Source organism: Portunus trituberculatus, chromosome 33, assembly GCF_017591435.1.
Source record: "Portunus trituberculatus isolate SZX2019 chromosome 33, ASM1759143v1, whole genome shotgun sequence".
Lineage (NCBI taxonomy): Eukaryota > Metazoa > Arthropoda > Malacostraca > Decapoda > Portunidae > Portunus > Portunus trituberculatus.
The window spans coordinates 5,061,053-5,081,052 of NC_059287.1; the positions used below are offsets into that span (position 1 = coordinate 5,061,053).

Sequence of the window (20,000 nt, forward strand, 5' to 3'; positions counted from 1 at the left end):
ATATATATATATATATATATATATATATATATATATATATATATATATATATATATATATATATATATATATATATATATATATATATATATATATATATATATATATATATATATATATATATATATATATATATATATATATATATATATATATATATATATATATATATATATATATATATATATATATATATATATATATAGTTGTATTGTACAGGGTTAGAGCGGGGCTCATAGTGTCCTGTCTCCATATCTCCACTTCTCTCATTTTTCTTTAAATCTATGTGTGTGTGTGTGTGTGTGTGTGTGTGTGTGTGTGTGTGTGTGTGTGTGTGTGTGTGTGTGTGTGTGTGTGTGTGTGTGTGTGTGTGTGTGTGTGTGTGTGTGTGTGTGTGTGTTACTATATCTACATATTTCAGCCATGTACTGTACCCTTATTATCCGTGCAGTGTCTTCTCTTATTAGTTATTACTTTCCTTAATCCATTCAGTATCATGACGTTTACATATTCATTCTGGTTACTATTTGGTGATTTTATACAGATTCAGAAACTCATGTGGGGATTAAAATGGAAAAGACTCTGACCACTAATCTTCTGAGTTCCATAGGCCCTTCCTAATGCCAATAAAATCGTCTAATCGCATACAAATATCAAGGTAGAAATGCGTCCCAGTACAGAAGGGGTTAATGGTAGTTGCAAATCGTGGATTTGAATTGGCTGTGGTATCCTCGCCGCACTTGTACCCATTGACAAAGTTCGGCCTCAATTTTTACTACAGAGGTTTAATTTTATTCTTACTTATTTATTTATTTATTTATTTATTTATTTTTTACATGAATTTGGTTTAATATAAAAATGTTAACTTTAATCGGATTTACACGGAGTTTTCACTTTAGCACGATCCAGCTTTTATATTCAAATGCAGGATTAAGAAACAGGGATAAAGTGTATATACTTCCCAAATGCACAAAATCTAACCCTCGTATTCCCATTAGTTCTCGTTCTTTTCACGATTTTTATTTACACGATACCTGGAAGTCCCAAGGTATCGTACAGGGCGAAAGGCGCGCGTAGGTACGTACTGTCTTCCCTTCATAACATTGTCAAAGGTCCACATTAACTTGTCTTAGAATTGCGTTCCTTTCTTGTGTGGCATACATAATTTTGTTGCTCGTTGTCGCTTTGTTGCTTACGGTTTATACTGCATTTTTTCATCTTAAATTCCAAGGGACGACAATACCGGAATCACAATGGCACTGCACATGAAACAATAAATAAATAAATACACTGGTAAATCAATCTAAAATCAACTTCATCGGTTAGAAATAGGATAAAACTAATGTTGAACTAGCTAGGTTGTTAAAGGTGAACAGCAGACCCGTCACGTTTGACTGGAATATTTATTTCATTCGGTCAAAAACCTGCGAGAACACATTTACGTCAACAAGTACACTGGCAGTTACAAATTCATTTCAACAACGTTTTACAATGACAACTCAGCTTAATTGCTACAATGATAACTTGTCTTAATACCAGAATTACTTTATCTTTACTCATATCTCAATCACGCCTCCTACGTAACACCATCTAGGAGCGAATTACGACTTACACAATATAGGCACAAACAGCAGTCATCAAGGTGTTATCATCATTCTCATTACTCGTACACGTGAACGACCAAAGGGGGATGACAGCGAACTTACGTGTTTGGGGTCTTCTATAAGACAAGGGTGAGCTCGACCTTCCTCGCCTTCACCACACCACACCTTCCTCTGTGGGGTCGAAACGTAGTCTGCCCCTTCCTGAGGTGCTGGGGTGTAATCTGGGGCCTCGTTCCTTCGTCATCATCAGGAACTCTCTATGTTCTTATCTGTCCCGAGCGCCCTCGCGACCCCTAGGGGTCGTACTCTCTCCGTCATGTAGGCCCAGCTCAGCATCCCTTCCATTAACGGCCGACAGTTTTGTAAACACATGTGATGTATACTTCTCACCTTTACTCCTATATGTACTCATTATGTACTATCCTTGTGATGCTGCTCCACATTTTACTCTTAATCCAGTACTTTAAACTTACGCATGCTTTGTTTCTGCGCCACGGCGATAACAAGGTAAAATTGACATTAAGTTACTAGGTAAACGGAACACTAATAACTACAAGTACAACGAACATTGACAACCAAGTGAAAAGAATATTCATAACTAAGTAAAAACAAGGTATAGTATATATGTAGTTCGTTCAAGTTGAAAAAAAAAAAAAGACACGTGATAAATGACTCATTTTTTCCTGCCTTTCTTGTGTTTTGCGGTGTATTGGTGCTGTTCTCTGCGTGGGGAACGTGAAAAACTGCTCTTGTAACTTGCCTCCTCACGCACGTCTTTTTGTTATGTGATATATGGCGTGTTATGAGTAGTTACCATGTTATGATAAGTGTTGCTGCCAGAAGGGACGCAGCGTATCACGTGAAATTATTATCATGTAACTTCTCTCGTCCCGCCAGTCACCTCGGCTTTCTTGTCAATATTTCCGCTGCTTATTCAGGAATGTTCCATCCGCCACGTGCATTCACACGACCGAGTAACCTGACTCATAACTTTCCACGATGAAGGTAAATCCCGTACATTATTTGTTAGGGTAACCTCATATTCCGTAGTAATGAGGTGTTATGAAACTTTGTGAGTGACTTTTATGTCTTGTTTCGTTCAGCTTTTTTTTTTTTTTTTTTTTTTGTCGTATCCTGACCACGCAAGGGAATAGACTACAGGGAGCTATTGATATTTCCACAATACTGATAGGATGAACTCGCGTAGGATGTTTGTAAACACACACACACACACACACGCCCGGTAGCTCAGTGGTTAGAGCACTGGCTTCACAAGCCAGAGGACCGGGGTTCGATTCCCCGGCCGGGTGGAGATATTTGGGTGTGTCTCCTTTCACGTGTAGCCCCTGTTCACCTAGCATTGAGTAGGTACGGGATGTAGATCGAGGAGTTGTGACCTTGTTGTCCCGGTGTGTGGTGTGTGCCTGGTCTCAGGCCTATCCGAAGATCGGAAATAATGAGCTCTGAGCTCGTTCCGTAGGGTAATGTTTGGCTGTTCGTCAAAGACTGCAGCAGATCAAACCGCGTAGTGTAGTGGTTAGCACGCTCGACTCACAATCGAGAGGGTCTGGGTTCGAGTCTCGGAAAACGGCGAGACAAATGGGCAAGCCTCTTAATGTGTGGGCCCTGTTCACCTAGCAGTAAATAGGTACGGGATGTAACTCGAGGGGTTGTGGCCTCGCTTTCCCGGTGTGTGGAGTGTGTTGTGGTCTCAGTTCTACCCGAAGATCGGTCTATGAGCTCTGAGCTCGCTCTGTAATGGGGAAGACTGGCTGGGTGACCAGCAGACGACCGAGGTGAATTACACACACATGATGACCTTAAACAATCAAACGCATTCTTTTCTTCCTTGCAGTTTGGAATCAAAGAAGCTCGAGACCAGCTTGAGATGGGACCACATGGGATGATGAGACGAGCTGGATGTGTAGTGGTGATATGCTGCTGGGCTGTGGCGGTGGTTGTGATCGTCTACCCAACATACACTGCTGCTGAAATTATCAAAACTCCTACTACCTTATCAATGTTCACGAGGCGTCTGTCTGCGTTGCGCGAGGAGAATGAGGTGGTAGCTGTGAAAAAACAGATGTCAACACTCGCAGCAGTCTCCGTCAAGATGATGCAAGATGTTGAGGGCGTGGCTGTCATAAAAGTCGCAGCAGAAACGGTATGTAGTATAGTACGAATACGGAAGCGACTGTAGTGTGTGTACATTCTCATCTTGCTTCGCCACCAGTCAGTTGATTTACTTAGCTCCGCCACATTGGCCGGTGTCTGCTCTTGTTCTTGTTTCCTCTTTCTCATCTTATTTTTTGTCCTCTTTCATTCCTCACTTCCATTTTTCTATATCCTCATTCCTTCCCCTCATTCGTCCTTCTTCTTTGTTCTGTCTTTTTTTCCCCACTTCATCGTCTTCGTTATTCTTCCCCTCATTCTTCCTACCCTCCTCTCTCCCATCATTCTTGTTCTTACACTTTGTGTACCTTCTCTTTATCTCCAAGTTCTTCCTTCATTGGTAATGTACTTCAGAGAGAGAGAGAGAGAGAGAGAGAGAGAGAGAGAGAGAGAGAGAGAGAGAGAGAGAGAACGGTGTGAAAAAAAAGAGTGCGTGATCTGAAAAGAAAATAAATTGACTTTCTTATGGTATACTGCATGATGTTAAAATAATAGATAAAAAATTGATAATTATCCACTTTTTGGGAAATATGCCTTATTTAATAGGCTAACGGCACACGGATGAAAATTTCAGATTCAACAAACCAGGGAGGCGGTGGTGTACGTAGTGGATATCATGCTCAATAACATATTACCATCAACATCATCATCATCATCATCACCATCAACAACATACCATCATCAATCATTTCAGTCATCAAAATCATCATCAACATCATTATCATATTGCAAAAATTGGACTTTTAATATTAACTGGGAGGGAACTTATCTTACTTAAGCATGAATTCTGCATACATAAGATATATACATAAGATTTACAACAAGGCTAAAAATGCCCTTGAGATGCTATTCTTTCATTTGACACCTGCTGTATCTTTGTGTACAATTGGTCTATTAAATCTATAATTTTCATCCCTGTGCCGTTAGCCTATTCACGTTAGCTTATTTTTCCAAAGAATGTGGATGGTTAAGTTTATTATTTTTTTATCCATCATTTTAACATCATGCAGCATTTTTTTTCTTTTATGGAAGGAGGGAGACTGGCCAAGGGCAACAAAAATGTAACAAAAAAAGGCCGCCTTGATTTTCAGTTCCCTAAAAGATTAGTAGAGTTAACCAAAAGTCTGGGACAAATGTCTTGAAACTTCCCTCTTAAAAGAAGTCAATTCATGGAAAGATGGAAATACAGAAGCAGGCAGGAAGTTCCAGAGTTTTCCAGAGAAAGGTATGAATGATTGAGAGTACTGGTTAACTCTTGTATTAGAGTTGGACAGAATAGGGGTGAGAGGAAGAAGAAATCTGTGCACCGAGGCCGCAGGAGTTAGCATGCAGTTAGCATGAAAATAGCGATAAAAGATAGCAGGGATGCAACTTTCCGGTGAGAAAGAGGCTGAAGACAGCCAGTCAGAGGAGGGGAGTTGATGAAACGAAAAGCTTTTGATTACACCGTATCTAATATAAAGATAGAACCTCCCAAACATGTGAAGAGTACTCCATATAAGGACGGATAAGACCCTTGTACAAAGTTAGCGATTGGAGGGGCGAGAAAAACTGGCGGAGACGCCTCAGAACGCTTGGCTTCATAAAGGCTGTTTTAGCGAGAAATGAGATGTGAAGTTTCCAGTTTAGATTATGATTAAAGGACAGACCGAGGATATTCAGTGTAGAAGAGGAGACAGTTGAGTGTCATTGAAGAAGAGGGATAGTTGTCTGGAAGGTTGTGTCGAGCTGATAGATGGAAGAATTGAGTTTTTGAGGCATTGAACACTACAAAGTTTTCTGTGCCCTAATCAGAAATCTTAGAAAGATCAGAAGTCAGGCGTTCTGTGGCGTCCCTGCGTGATCTGTTGACTTCCTGAAGGGTTGGTCGTCTCTGAAAGGACGTGGAAAGATGTAGGTGGTATCATCAGCGTAGGAGTGGATAGGGCAAGAAGTTTGGTTAAGAACGTCATTAATGAATAATAGAAAGAGTGAGTAACAGGACAGAACCCTGAAGAACACCACTTTTAATAGATTTAGAGAAGAACAGTGACCGTCTACCACAGCTGCACTAGAACGGTCGGAAAGGAAACTTGAGATGAAGTTGCAGAAAAGATAGAAACCGTAGGAGGGCAGTTTTGAAATCAAAGCTTTGTGCCAGACTCTATCAAAAGCTTTTGATATGTCTAACGCACAGCAAAAGTTTCACCGAAATCTCTAAAAGAGGATGACCAAGACTCAGTAAGGAAAGCCAGAAGATCACCAGTAGAGCGACCTTGACGGAAGCCATACTGGCGATCAGATAAGATTGTGAAGTGACAGATGTTTGAGAATCTTCCTATTGAGGATAGATTAAAAAAACTTTAGACAAGCAAGAGATTAAAGCTATAGGACGGTAGTTTGAGGGATTAGAACGGTCACCCTTTTTAGGAACAGGCTGAATGTAGGCAAACTTCCAGCAAGAAGGAAAGGTAGAAGTCGATAGACATAGTTGAAAGAGTTTGGCCAGGCAAGGTGCAAGCACAGAAGCACAGTTTTTGAGAACAATAGGAGGGACCCCATCAGGTCCATAAGCCTTCCGAGGGTTTAGGCCAGCGAGGGCATGGAAAACATCATTACGAAGAATCTTGATCAAAGGCATGAAATAGTCAGAGAGAGCAGGAGAGGGAGAGACAAATCCAGAATCATCCAAGGTGGAGTTATTAACAAAGGTTTGAGAGAAAGATTAAACTTTAGAGACAGATGAGATGACTGCAGTGGTGCCGTCAGGATGAAATAAAGGAGGGAAAGATGAAGGAGTAAAGTTATTGGAGATGTTTTCGACCAGATGTCAGAAGTCCCGAGGGGAGTTGGAGTTTGAAAGATTTTGTTTGACAATTTCTGTTTATGAAGGAGTGTTTTGCAAGTTGAAGAACAGACTTGACATGATTCCGGGCAGAAATGTAAAGTGTATGAGATTCAGGAGATGGAAGGCTCAGGTACCTTTTGTGGGCAACCTCTCTATCATGTACTTTTTTTTAATGTTATGGCCTATAGCGCCACTTGAAGAGTACAATTATGTGGGAAGCGCTGTTCAGCTTCCGCCCATTTGTGGTGCAAGCAATTTCATTTATAGTGGTACCATATTAGGGCCCATATCACCACCCAAGCGCATCTTTGGTGTAACCACGTAGAACCTGAGTATTATGGTGACATGTAGGTAACTTTAAACTACTCGACAAATGGCATAGCTTCTAAGCGATATGTGGTGGGATTCGAACCTACGCGGGGACATTTGCCCGATCCCACGCTCACCACCTTATCCACTACGCCACCGCCTCCTGAGAAAGTTTAGGATGGGAAAAAGAATGAGGAATGTACGCCTCCATGCCAGACACTATCACCTCTGTTATGCGTCCAGTACACAGAGATGGGTCTCTGACACGGAAACAATAATCATTCCAGATTTCCAGGAAAATCAGCATAATACCTCTTCAGGTCTCTCTCTCTCGTCATGGCGACGTAAACAAAGTGGCAGTGCTCCTCCTTTTGACACAAATATCAGAGGAACAAAAAGGTCCAAGACGTTGCTGTATTAATCCACAGGTGTGTGAACGTGCATAGATTAAGCTGTGCTAAAAAGTGGTGAAGGGTGAACTGGACTTACTTATTTTAAGGCCTAAAATCTGAAGCCTTCCTCTAAAAGTCCCCCTCGACCCTCTCTCCATTTTCTGCGCATGCGCAGAAGCCAGCAGCCGTTTCCATGGTAACGCGTTTAGATTTGCCACTAACGGTGTACTATACAACAAGAAGTACAACAAAGAGTACAAATAAGAACCACTATCTGACACACACCTTCAACCCATTTCTCCCGTGGCCGCAACATGTCAACTAACAGCTTATTACCTGATAATGGACAAACACTAAATAACCATATCAGAAAGGAGCGATCCCTTGAGTTGCCAATGAGAGAATTTCTGCAAAAGCTTCAAAAACCTGATCTACAGAAGCGGTGTCGAGAACTGGGTCTTACTAAAGTTTGGGTCAACAAAAATGAACTAATTGACATGCTACTTAAGAACACCCAACCAAATGTTCACATCATAGATTCCGGGTCATCTACAACCACGACCCACGCACCATTGGAGGTCCAACAACCCCACCCAAACTTAAATGACGTCACCCAGTCTCCTATAAATCAACTCAACATTGCACACGAAGCACAAGTAGATGACACTGGACTCCCTGAGGTACAGTCTCTCTTCAAAGACGACCTACAATCGACAGTAATGAAGCCATCCTCTACTGACACAGCAACAATACCCGATAAAGACATCACTCCGACACCATCGACTAACGACTCAACGAACTCACCTCAACGAGAAAGCGAACCACCTGTATCCTGGAATGACGACGCTCAGTAATCTTCTCATCTCCACGTTAACAGAGATGCACAAGACACACAGCTACACAGGATTTCTAAGGACTTAGAGGCTATCAAATCTAACCTAAAAACAAAGGACAACGAAATTGAACTCTTAAATATGGAGGTCAAGTCGGCCTACACAGTCATAGGACTTCAACAACAACGCATCAGCGAGCTTCAGGTGAAGATTGGAAATGGAGGAAAAAGTGAAGCAGCGACAAACTGCGATCTGACCTGGATGACAGCTGCTCTGTCAAGACAAATAAAGGCAAATATGGATCTTCTGAGTAGCTGGATTAGTGAGAATCTGCAAGCAGTTCCATCTGAGTGCATACTTTACCGAGGACTGTATGACATAATTGAAGAAAAATCACCAGAAAATATTCTTGATTGCCTTGGTTACTTAATTAGTGATCTTAAAGAAAAAAATAGTGACATGAAAATACATGTATGTCAAGTAGTGCCAATACCAGATTTTCCTGAAATTGCCTCAAAAATATCTCACTACAACCAACAGTTAATTAAGTGGGATGATAGAAACGGTGCCAATATCATAAAAACACCCCCAGAGTTTATACTCGGTACAGGAAATGTAGATGACTTATGTTTTGACGTAGAAGACGGTACGCGCATACTAAATAGGTTAGGAGTGTTGAGATTGCTGAATATTTTCAAAAAGCAGTGTCCAGGGTTTTCCCTCTGTAAAAACTGGGAAAATGTCAGAAAAAAGTCAAGTGCCTCCCGTAAAGCTAGAACGAAAAATGTAAATCAAAGTGCACAACCGTCGCGAGCACCACCAAAACCAAGGTAGTGCGCACAAAACTCGCCCCGCGCCACACACACTTTCGCTGCAAAAACACACACATCTCCCTCATTATCACCACTCCCCAACACACAAGCATTCCCACCTTTACTCCGTTCTCATCCAAACATTACACATCCTTTGAGCTACCACACGCAACCTCTGCATGGATCTCTGCCGTATTTTTATAACACAACAGCCCAGAGATTTCCTCCTCACCCCGCACCACCGGTAATCCAGCGCCAGAACTATGACGACACCCACTCAGTGCCGGCCAGAAGAGTCTCCCCTCAGTCTTACGGAGCTGTTGTTCGAAATAATCCTCATCCCAGCATGGAAGAAGAGCCACAAGCAAGATAGGGGGATGTAAGGACCGGGCACTACGACAGGAATCAACTTGGCCAGCACGAGGTTGAACATCATGCCCGACCAACAGGCCTCCCCCTTCACCAGCGCCGCGTGCTGCACACCTCTTATAACTACACACCAGGCGCGTATACCCACACAAACTACAGGTACGGCTGTTACAATTGTGGCGAACACAACCACCGGCGAGCTAACTGCCGGTTTGACTATAGACTAAGATGTGGCTTATGTCATCAACTAGGGCATAAGCAGAGGTTGTCACCAATACAATAAATAGGAATACGGCAAAGAAGGCAGGGCCGTAAGAACTGTGAGTGAAAGGGACAAGGTAAAAATAGATCATGTTAATGCTCAAAGTATTATGGCTAACAAAGATGAGATTGACTTCCTGATTAAAGAGAGAAACACGGACGCACTATGTATAAGTGAAACATGGCTATCACCTGAAACTCCAGACGAATATATTGTTATACCTAACTATAACATCTTTAGGTGTGACAAAGGTAGAGGGGGAGGAGTTTGTATTTATATAAAAGATGTATATAAGGCTACTCCTGTATACTTTGATGTAGTTAGACCGCAGGGTGTGGAGGATGTCTGGGTGGCAGTTCAAAGTTGTAAGTTTCCTACAATAATTATTGGATGTCTTTACCGCCACCCTAAGTCACTTTATTGTACATATAACTACATATCTGATGTTATAAAATGTGCCATTTTAAAATGTAAAGACTTTTATGTGTTAGGAGATTTTAATGATGATTTTTCAGCAAGTAATTGTAAATTGAAACAAATTATTGCAAATGCAAAATTAACTCAAATAATTACCAAACCCACGAGGATAACCTCCACTTCTGCAACACTATTAGATCTGATTGTGACCAACAAACCTGATTCTGTAATAAGCTCTGATACACTTCCATGTCATGTAGCAGACCATGAACTTGTCACTACAACTATCAACTTACGAAAGGCTAAGCGAATACCTACTGTTAAAACGTTTCGTGATCTAAGTAGCTATATGCCTGAATTTATGTGTGACTTATTCAGTCAGGAGAGTGCCAACTTGAATAAGATATTTTCCACTGACGACTCTAACACGCAAGTTAACATATTTAATGAATGTTTCAATAGATGTCGAAATATATGTGCTCCTCTAGTGACTAGGGAGGTAAAGAGGCCCCCCCCTCCATGGATAAATCATGATTTACGAGATAAGATGCAGGAAAGGAACACCACACTCACTTTCCTTAAAAATGACAGACAAGTGAAATACAAGGAACTAAAAAAACAAGTAAAGCAATTGATCTGCAAATCCAAGGCGGATTATTATAACAAAAAACTAGAGGATGATAGAGGTAATACAAGTGCAATGTGGAACACGCTAAATCAACTTGTACCAAGAACTAAAAACAAAACCTGTCCATTACTTATAAATGACGAAATAATAATTAGTGATGAAATAAACAAATTTAATAGATATTTTGGAAATGTTGGCAAAGAAAATTTTGAAAAATCACAACAAAATTTACCAAGATATGACAGTATTGCACAACTTGATGCATGTGACATCATAAATCCAACATCTGACAAGTTTAGACCTCAACCAACTGATTCCCACACAATTATACTGGTGCTGAAACAACTGAGAAACTCTTCCGCACATGGCTCAGATGGCATTCCTACCCGCTTCTTTAAAGAATCCTTGCCAGTAATTATAACGTACCTGACATACATTATCAATACCTCGCTAACGACTGGGATATTTCCGTCGTCATGGAAACACTCAATAGTCGTCCCTGTTTTTAAAGGTGGTGATGCAAGAGACCCCATTATTACTAAAATCGTGGAGAAAGTTGTAACATCTCAACTAATCCGATATCTTGAAGGAAACCATCTCCTTAGTAATACAAAGCGGTTTTAGAGCTGCGTTATCTACCGAAAACGCTCTTTTAACACTTTCAAATAAACTCTATAAGAATATTGATGAAGGTAACTTGTCATTGATTACTCTGTGCGATTTGTCGAAAACATTTGACAGTGTACATCACGAAATATTACTAAAGAAACTTAAAATAGATACTTTTTGGTTTAAAGATTACCTCCGTGACAGAACTCAATCTGTTCGCATGAACAGACATGTTTCAGAAAAGCTAGAAGTCCCCTTTGGAGTTCCTCAAGGATCAGTGCTTGGGCCTATCTTGTTTTTAATATACGTGAATGACCTCGCAACATACGTCTCTGACTGTCTTGTCATCCAGTATGCTGATGACACAGAATTTATTCATACAGGAAACATAGACAGAATTCAAAACCTAATTAGCAGAGGAGAGGAAACATTATTACAAGCGAAAAGGTACTTCAACCTAAATGGCCTAATGCTTAACACAAAGAAAACCCAGTGCATGTTTATTGGAAGTCGAGGAATGACATCCCAGATTCCACAAAACATCCACTTGCCTGTAGATGATAGTAACATCATCCCAAGCATCTCTTTGAAGAACCTAGGTGTATATTTTGACGCTCACTTGACTTTTGACACGCACATAAACAAAATAAGTGGTAAAATATCTAATATCATCATGTATATAAATCGCATAAAAAATCATTTTAGTAAAAAGGCAAGAATTACAGTCGTGCAGTCTCTTGTATTAAGCAAAATTAATTATGGAATTAAAATATGGAGCACCGCAAATAAAACACACGTGATACAAATCCAAAAGCTGCAGAACTTCGCTGCAAAGGTTGCACTGGGTGGCGGTGCCAAACGTGACCATGTGACGCCATTCTTAAGGGAACTCGGTTGGCTGAAGGTTAACAAAAATACGAGTATGAACTAGCAGTAATAACATATAATATAATAAAGGGAAAAGTACCGAGTTATTTATTCCACTTGCCATACGTAAGGGACATGAGCACAGTTCCTACCAGACAGCAACATCAACTACACGTCCCTAAAGTACGCAGCACTATGGGGGCAAAATCCATGCTTATGGCACCACCTACACTCTGGAACAGCCTCCCTCTCTCGATAAGGAATGCACCATCGTTATCATCTTTTAAGAAGCATTTGCACAAATATCTTTTTAATAACCAGTTTTATGAGTAGACTTCTAGTTTTATTAATGTATTTTAATGTCTATTTTTAGTTGTTTTGTCATGTTTTATATGTACTTTTAATTACGACGCAGACACATTTCTTAGCTTTTTAGTCATAATTTTGTCTTGTTTTATATGTAGTTTTAATTATGACACACGCATGTCTTAGCTTTTTAGTTATAATTATCATCTATTATAATTGATTGTTAAACACATTTATTTTATCTGTTTAGGGCATCACTGATCTCACAATGTTTGTATGATTGAAGAATAACCATTGTAAAATGGAATAAAGGTTTGATTCTGATGCTGATTCTGATTCCTCAATTGGCAGAGGCAAAACGCCAGCGGCACATCTGCTTTGGGGATAAGAATTTCAATTTATTATATTTTTTCCTTTAAGATCAAACGCTATTTATTTCCACTCTCTCTCTCTCTCTCTCTCTCTCTCTCTCTCTCTCTCTCTCTCTCTCTCTCTCTCTCTCTCTCTCTCTCTCTCTCTCTTTCGTTTTTTTTTATTATAAACAAAACTTTATACAAAGGAACATGTACCCAAAGGCGCACTGTCAAGTGCTACCTATTCTAAGGGTACTACAATCTATTTCTCTACAATATTTACAAGACTTAAAATAGATAATATACAAGATGGTCAGCATCTCTCTCTCTCTCTCTCTCTCGCACAGTCGCTTCCTACGACTGCGGTCCTATTCAGCCTTGCACTGACTCGCAGCTAGTCCAATTCTCTATAGTACTGATTATATACCGACTTTGTGAAAAAAAAAAAAAAACCGATTTCACTAGTGGAGCGGCCACGACGGAACCCATAATGAAGCGATAATAGTTTATTAACCTTCCTGTTGAAGATACATAATAAAAAGACTGTAGAGAGAGAGAAAATCAAAGCAATAGGGACTACAGTTCGGCGGTTCAGAACGGTCACTTATTTAAGTGTCTATGACATCAAGAGAGAGAGAGAGAGAGAGAGAGAGATTTAACATTGTCAATAAGCAATATATAAATATGTAATTATTGTAATTAAGATCAATCTGTGTTAACTATAGTACGTATAGTCCTATATAAAAAAAAATCAACCTTCAGGGTAGCTTTCACCTTATTTACAATTTATTTCCCATTTATTTATATGGAAATATATATTTACAAGTATGATGTGTGCGTACGTGATCTCGTCCACCCATGCCTTCCACCTCTACCCAAAGTTGAAAACTGTAGCGCTGGGGACAATAATATTAAGTTCTAGATTATTAAGATCATAAATAAAACTACGACGCACACGTGGGCATATCAGACATAAAGACGTACAAACAGACAGTATGAGACCTGTCTCGGAGAGAGAGAGAGACGATAGTCAGCCGTGAATTAAAAACACTAAATTCAATCGCTTTGTATTCAAACGTTTTAACACAAAATTTTCACTACAGTCAGCAGAGGGAAAAGTGAGCTGTTCGGAAAAATTTCTTTCATTAATGTAACACCAATAGTAATGACAATCAAATCACTTTTGATTACTCCGTGCCAGTCCTATTATTATGACTGCCAATATTCTTGGGAGGGGAAGGAAACAGGACCAGCCAGGGAGTTGACCGTGAGAAAGACTTGGAAGTCTACTTCTCAGGTAGTCCGGTTCCACACTCTGCCCTGAGCAGGTTAGTCGCTTACTCGCTTCTGAAATCTTAACGTAACTTTTATATAAAACAGAGTGCTTATATATATATATATATATATATATATATATATATATATATATATATATATATATATATATATATATCTTATCTATTTATATATATATATATATATATATATATATATATATATATATATATATATATATATATATATATATATATATATATATATATATATATATATATATATATATATATATATATATATATATATATATATATATATATATATATATATATATATATATATATATATATATATATATATATATATATATATATATATATATATATATATATATATATATATATATATATATATATATATATATATATATATATATATATATATATATATATATATATATATATATATATATATATATATATATATATATATATATATATATATATATATATATATATATATATATATATATATATATATATATATATATATATATATATATATATATATATATATATATATTTATTTATTTATATTTAAATTGCTTACTGAGTCCGGTTCCACTCTCCACCCCGAGCAGACAGAGACGGCTACCCTCTCTCTGTGCGTGATCCATGTGTGTGGTTTTGTTAGACTAATATTTAGTGAAAGTAGGAGAAAAGTGATGTTATTGTGTTGGCGGTAGTGTTGAGAAAGAAAGTTGTGGGGGAGTGTTACCATCTGGTACATTTCTCCGAAAGAACAGTGTATTCAGCCCACAGACCAAGTTAAGGGATTGTTAGTGAAAAAAGGAACTACTGTAATGGGGGGAGAGTAAGCAAGGATAAATGTGTGTAAAAAAAAAAAAACTACTAACAATGAAAAAGGAAAGATTATAAAAATTTTGTAACTTTATTTTTGACAAAATGATAGCAGTAGCTGAATTAAGGCACTGGTTTTAATTTTGAATGATTAACACTCACACAGAATACAAAATCACTAAACTTTGCAATAGATTGATGGAATATTATTAAGAGAACTTTCTCCCCACAATCACGTTCGTTTTTGCTTACAGTCCAGCTCACCGGAGAGAGGATACACTCACTACAAAGAAAATACAAGAAAAATAATTACATAATATAGTCCAATTCTTAACACAAAGTTACTTTTAACCCTCCACCCGCGCGGCGGCACGCGCGACTCGATCACTTCGTAGTTCCACAAGAAAATAACACTTAACTCGTCTTTGAGGCAGCAACGTACTGTGTACGGGGAGAAATGTACCAAATGGTGCCACTTCCTCAAACAAACACATTTAACCTAGTCTTTGGGGGCCTCGGTACGCCGTTTTGCAGTGGGGGTGGGTGGAAGACGTACCGTGGTGGGTGACAGTTTCCTCCGTTCACTTTACCCAACACCGCCGCTAACTAATAATTTCACATAATTTTCTATTTTCACAAAATATCCTATCAAAATACACACACACACACACGTGGATTATCGAACACGGAGAGATGGTAGCCATCTTTATCTGCTCAGGGCGGAGAGCCCTACACACACACACACACACACACATATATATATATATATATATATATATATATATATATATATATATATATATATATATATATATATATAATATAAAAGGTTTCGAAACACGAGCATAAAGTAAAGAATGAAGAACAGTAGCTACCCAACGTTTTTGTGCACTTTCAATTCTCAGCTGGCAATGTTTTGGGTGTAGGTGGGCCTCAGCAGACTTTATGATTTCCACCTGAAGGAATACACTGATAAAGATATTAAAGACAAATTGTGGACAGAGATGTGGGAGGCTGGAGTAATATTTCGCCTGAAGAAAGAAATAAGAAAGGTAACACAATATGCATTATTAGATTTTATGTTACATCTACCTGCTTGTCTGTGCCTGTCTGTCTATCTGTCCGTCTCTTCGTATATTAGTATGTATACATGTACGTATATGTGTGTGTGTGTTTGTACCTATGCGTGCATGTGTTAACGTGTATGTTAGGGAGGCGGTGACGTAGTGGATAAGCTGGTGAGCGTGGGATAGGACAGACGTCCACGCGTAGGTTCGAATCCCACCACATATCGCTTTGAAGCTATGCCATTTGTCGAGTGGTTTAAAGTTACCTACATGTCACCATAATACCCAGGTTCTAGGTGGTTAGACCAAAGATGCGCTTGGGTGGTGATATGGGCCCTAATATGGGTACCACTATAAATAAAATTGCCTACACCATTAATGGGCGGAAGCTGAACAGAACTTCCCACATATACTCTTCAAGTATGCCTACAGGCGCTGTAATTGTGTATGTGCGTAGCCTGTATGTGTGCTTATATATTGATATTTCTTTCTTATTATATGATGACACTGACCTCATCAGTTACCGAATGGCTCGTGTGCGAGATGTACCTACTCAACACTTTACGTGGGAACCATTTTTTTATGCGACCACTTCTCGTTGTGGCCGCTGACCATAAAAAAAAAAAACGTGGCTCATGTGCATCCAACCTTACATCTCATTTAGTCATTCAACTATTATACCACATGGATGTAGGATGAAGAATCGGCATGACATCAGGAACGCGCTATTGGTCCGCTGCTGCCCCTGGTCTCTTGTGGACCTCTGCAATCAATGCTTCACAGTCAAACATCTCAATCATGTCTTTCACCCTTTTCGCTCACGGAAGGAATAGTTGATTCTGTGACGCGGTTAACTAGGTGGCGGCAACCTAAAGTGGCTGGTGCCTAGGCTGCCATTGAAAACAAAGGTTTCTATCGCTGGTCACTGTGGCTGGCCACAGTTGCGTGGTCGGAAAAATTGCCCCGCCGCCACTATCCGCCGCTATTTTGTGGTTGGCACAAAAAAGTGAGCCATGTGTGTAGAGATGTGTGTGTAAGTAAGTAAGTAAGTAAGTAATTTTATTGCTGACAAAGGTAAATTGGAATACTAAAATACATATTAAGTAGTCACAGCAACAGTCCGTCGAGCAAAAGCTCCCTGACGGACGGTTAAAAATACATACTAACAATGCTGTGGTAAACGGCAGTCAGCTACTAACTTAAGATTATTATAAGAAAATATAATGTGAAAAAAATACTTCAACTAAAGTTTGCCTATAATCTACACACTTAGCAAAAGGAACATATTGTCATAAAAGAGCAAATTGCTTAATAAAAAGCACATACACAATTTTACTAAAAAATCCCAATTGACTAATAACAAAGTAGTATAACTACTACTTAGAGTGTACTTGTTAAACAAAACTTTACATCTTTGTCAATCATACTAAATTATAATTACAAAATAATACATAGTTAAGACAACAATACATTAGTAAATAGTAACCGAATAAGAATTATATTAGAAGAATATAAGCTAAACATTTTGTTGTTGAAGCAAATAATTTTTCATTTCTTTTTAAATTTAAATTTACTAGCAGATGTTAATAGATTCTTCTTGTCCACCGGCAAAGCATTGAATAATTTTGGGCCAGAACTTAACACACAATGGCTGAATAAAGTGGTTCTGAATACAGGGCAAATAAGATTTAAATTATTACTTCTTGTGTTGATGATATTATTGACTAACTTAAATACATTATTTTGGCTATGAGTTTTATATATCATAAGTAATGTAAAAAATTTATGTATAAATGAAAATTTCAAAACATTTTCTCCAGTTGAAGTGAATAAAATCTCCATCTTGAAGTGGAGTCAAACTTCTTTAAGAAAAATATACAACGAAAAATTTTGTTTTGAACAACAGTTAACTTGTGATGGAAAGACGGCCAGGTAGATCCCCAGATTGCAACACAATACGTGAGATGTGGGTAGCATAATGTATGATAAATACTCAGCATAGCATCAGTAGTTAGGTTATGGCGGATTCTATACAGGATACCAGTAACTTTTGAAACTTTTAAACATGTCTGATCAATATGGTATTTCCAATTTAAATTTTCATCAATAAACACACCGAGAAATTTTAAATAACTGACTTTAGTTATAGTTTCACCATTTAATATTATTAGAGGAATAGATGTTTTACAGATCTATTTTGAAATAATATGCAATTTGTTTTGGTTACATTTAGTTTAAGTCTTATTTTGACCATTTTTTGTGGCGGCCACTGACCACAAAAAAAGTGGCTCGTGTGCACTCAGCCTAAATGTTGGATTTTTTTTTTGTTACGTTATGGCCTATAGCGCCTGTATGCATACTTGAAGAGTATATGTGGGAAGCACTGTTAAGCTTCCGCCCATTAGTGGCGCACAGAAGCGGATCTAGGATTCTAGGCGATCCAGAGCTGCCAAGCACACTGAAACTACATTTTCTTTCTTTTTACTTCAACTTACCACCAATTCAAAGCGGAGACAAGACACGAAGACTTCAGAATTCAGATCCTTTAATGATGCAAATGTCTTACCACCGGCAGGCAGCCTTGTTGAAGTCACTGTCTTATGACATGAATATTAGCCTCACGTCCACTGAAAGAAGAAAATATAAAACATGGATGTGTGGGGATGGCTTGGGATGTGTGTGTGTGTGTATTCACTGTTTGATCTGCTGCAGTCTCTGACGAGACAGCCAGACGTTACCCTACGGAGCGAGCTCAGAGCTCATTATTTCCGATCTTGGGATAGGTCTGAGACCAGGCACACACCACACACCGGGACAACAAGGTCACAACTCCTCGATTTACATCCCGTACCTACTCACTGCTAGGTGAACAGGGGCTACACGTGAAAGGAGACACACCCAAATATCTCCACCCGTGAACCCCGGTTATCTGTGTGTGTGTGTGCTCTAACCACTGAGCTGTGTGTGTGTGTGTGTGTGTGTGTGTGTGTGTGTGTGTGTGTGTGTGCGTTAGGAAGACACTCGGGGGGAAGAGGATTTGCAACATTAATCAGAGGTAAGAAAATAATTATGTTCCTTATGATTAAATATATGTTAGATGTTGGTACGTTTTGTTGAGATTTGGTACGTTTTCTTTATGTGATCTGTTGGTACCTACGATCAGCAAAATCAGTGTGGCAACCCTGCAGGCTGGCTACGCAGGCTGCTTTCCCGCACATAGTGCCTCTCTGGTAAACTCCAGTATTGCAAATTGCACTCAGACTACTCTTTTCCTCAGATCCAAGATCAGATCCAGAGCTCTTGGGAAAACATTCGGGGCTTGATTGAGCCCAAGTAGCCGCCCCCTAGATCCACCCATGCAAGAGACTAACTAACTTTGACTGTGGGCAAATTAGTCATAAAGGCTCAATACTCTGAGGGACTGGCTTTCAGTGTAGGCAAACACTAAGTCACATGTTGTGGACTCTAGTGCACATAATACATCAAGAAACGTTTTTGAACCGAATCCCAGACTCTGCCCTTACTTATAACTAAAAACTTGAATAATTTACATCCTCAACATTTCAACAAATGATCATGACAGCACTGTATTGGTGGGAAACATTTTTTTCCCACTATGATGCATGTATGACCCATAAATGTACTTAACACCATTACAGATGACAATACTGAAATTTATGGCTTCTTCCTCTTCCCACTTAAATATTGATAATAGAAATGACAAACATATACCCTGTGATGGTGGCCACTCGCGTATTTGCTTAATTTTTATTGTGTATCATTATATTATTAATTATTATGATATTTACATGCATTTTATATGCATTATGCTTGTATGAACATTGCATTGTGGGAGCATTGTTATCCCGCGTGCATCTCAGCACCGCGTCCCCTCCTCCTCAGTCATGTCAGATGAGTTTGTCTGATCGACACTACTGCCCAAATCATGTCACTGTAGGCCTTAGTTAACAATCAGGATTTCCTCTGCCTGACCCTTCCACATGATAATCACACCTTTAGCAACAAGTTTTCGCC

At 38.9% G+C, this 20,000-nt stretch overlaps 1 protein-coding gene across 2 annotated transcripts in view; it reads left to right on the forward strand.

Annotated features, from left to right (window-relative positions):
* LOC123512325 (glutamate receptor ionotropic, delta-1-like) overlaps positions 1–20,000 on the forward strand; it is a 129,892-nt gene that overhangs the window by 7,204 nt on the left and 102,688 nt on the right. For both annotated transcript variants that reach the window (XM_045268661.1, XM_045268662.1), the window contains exon 2: positions 3,460–3,768. In XM_045268661.1, the coding sequence (XP_045124596.1) occupies positions 3,493–3,768 (276 nt within the window). In that variant the 5' untranslated portion in view covers positions 3,460–3,492. The remainder of the gene's footprint in view (positions 1–3,459; positions 3,769–20,000) is intronic.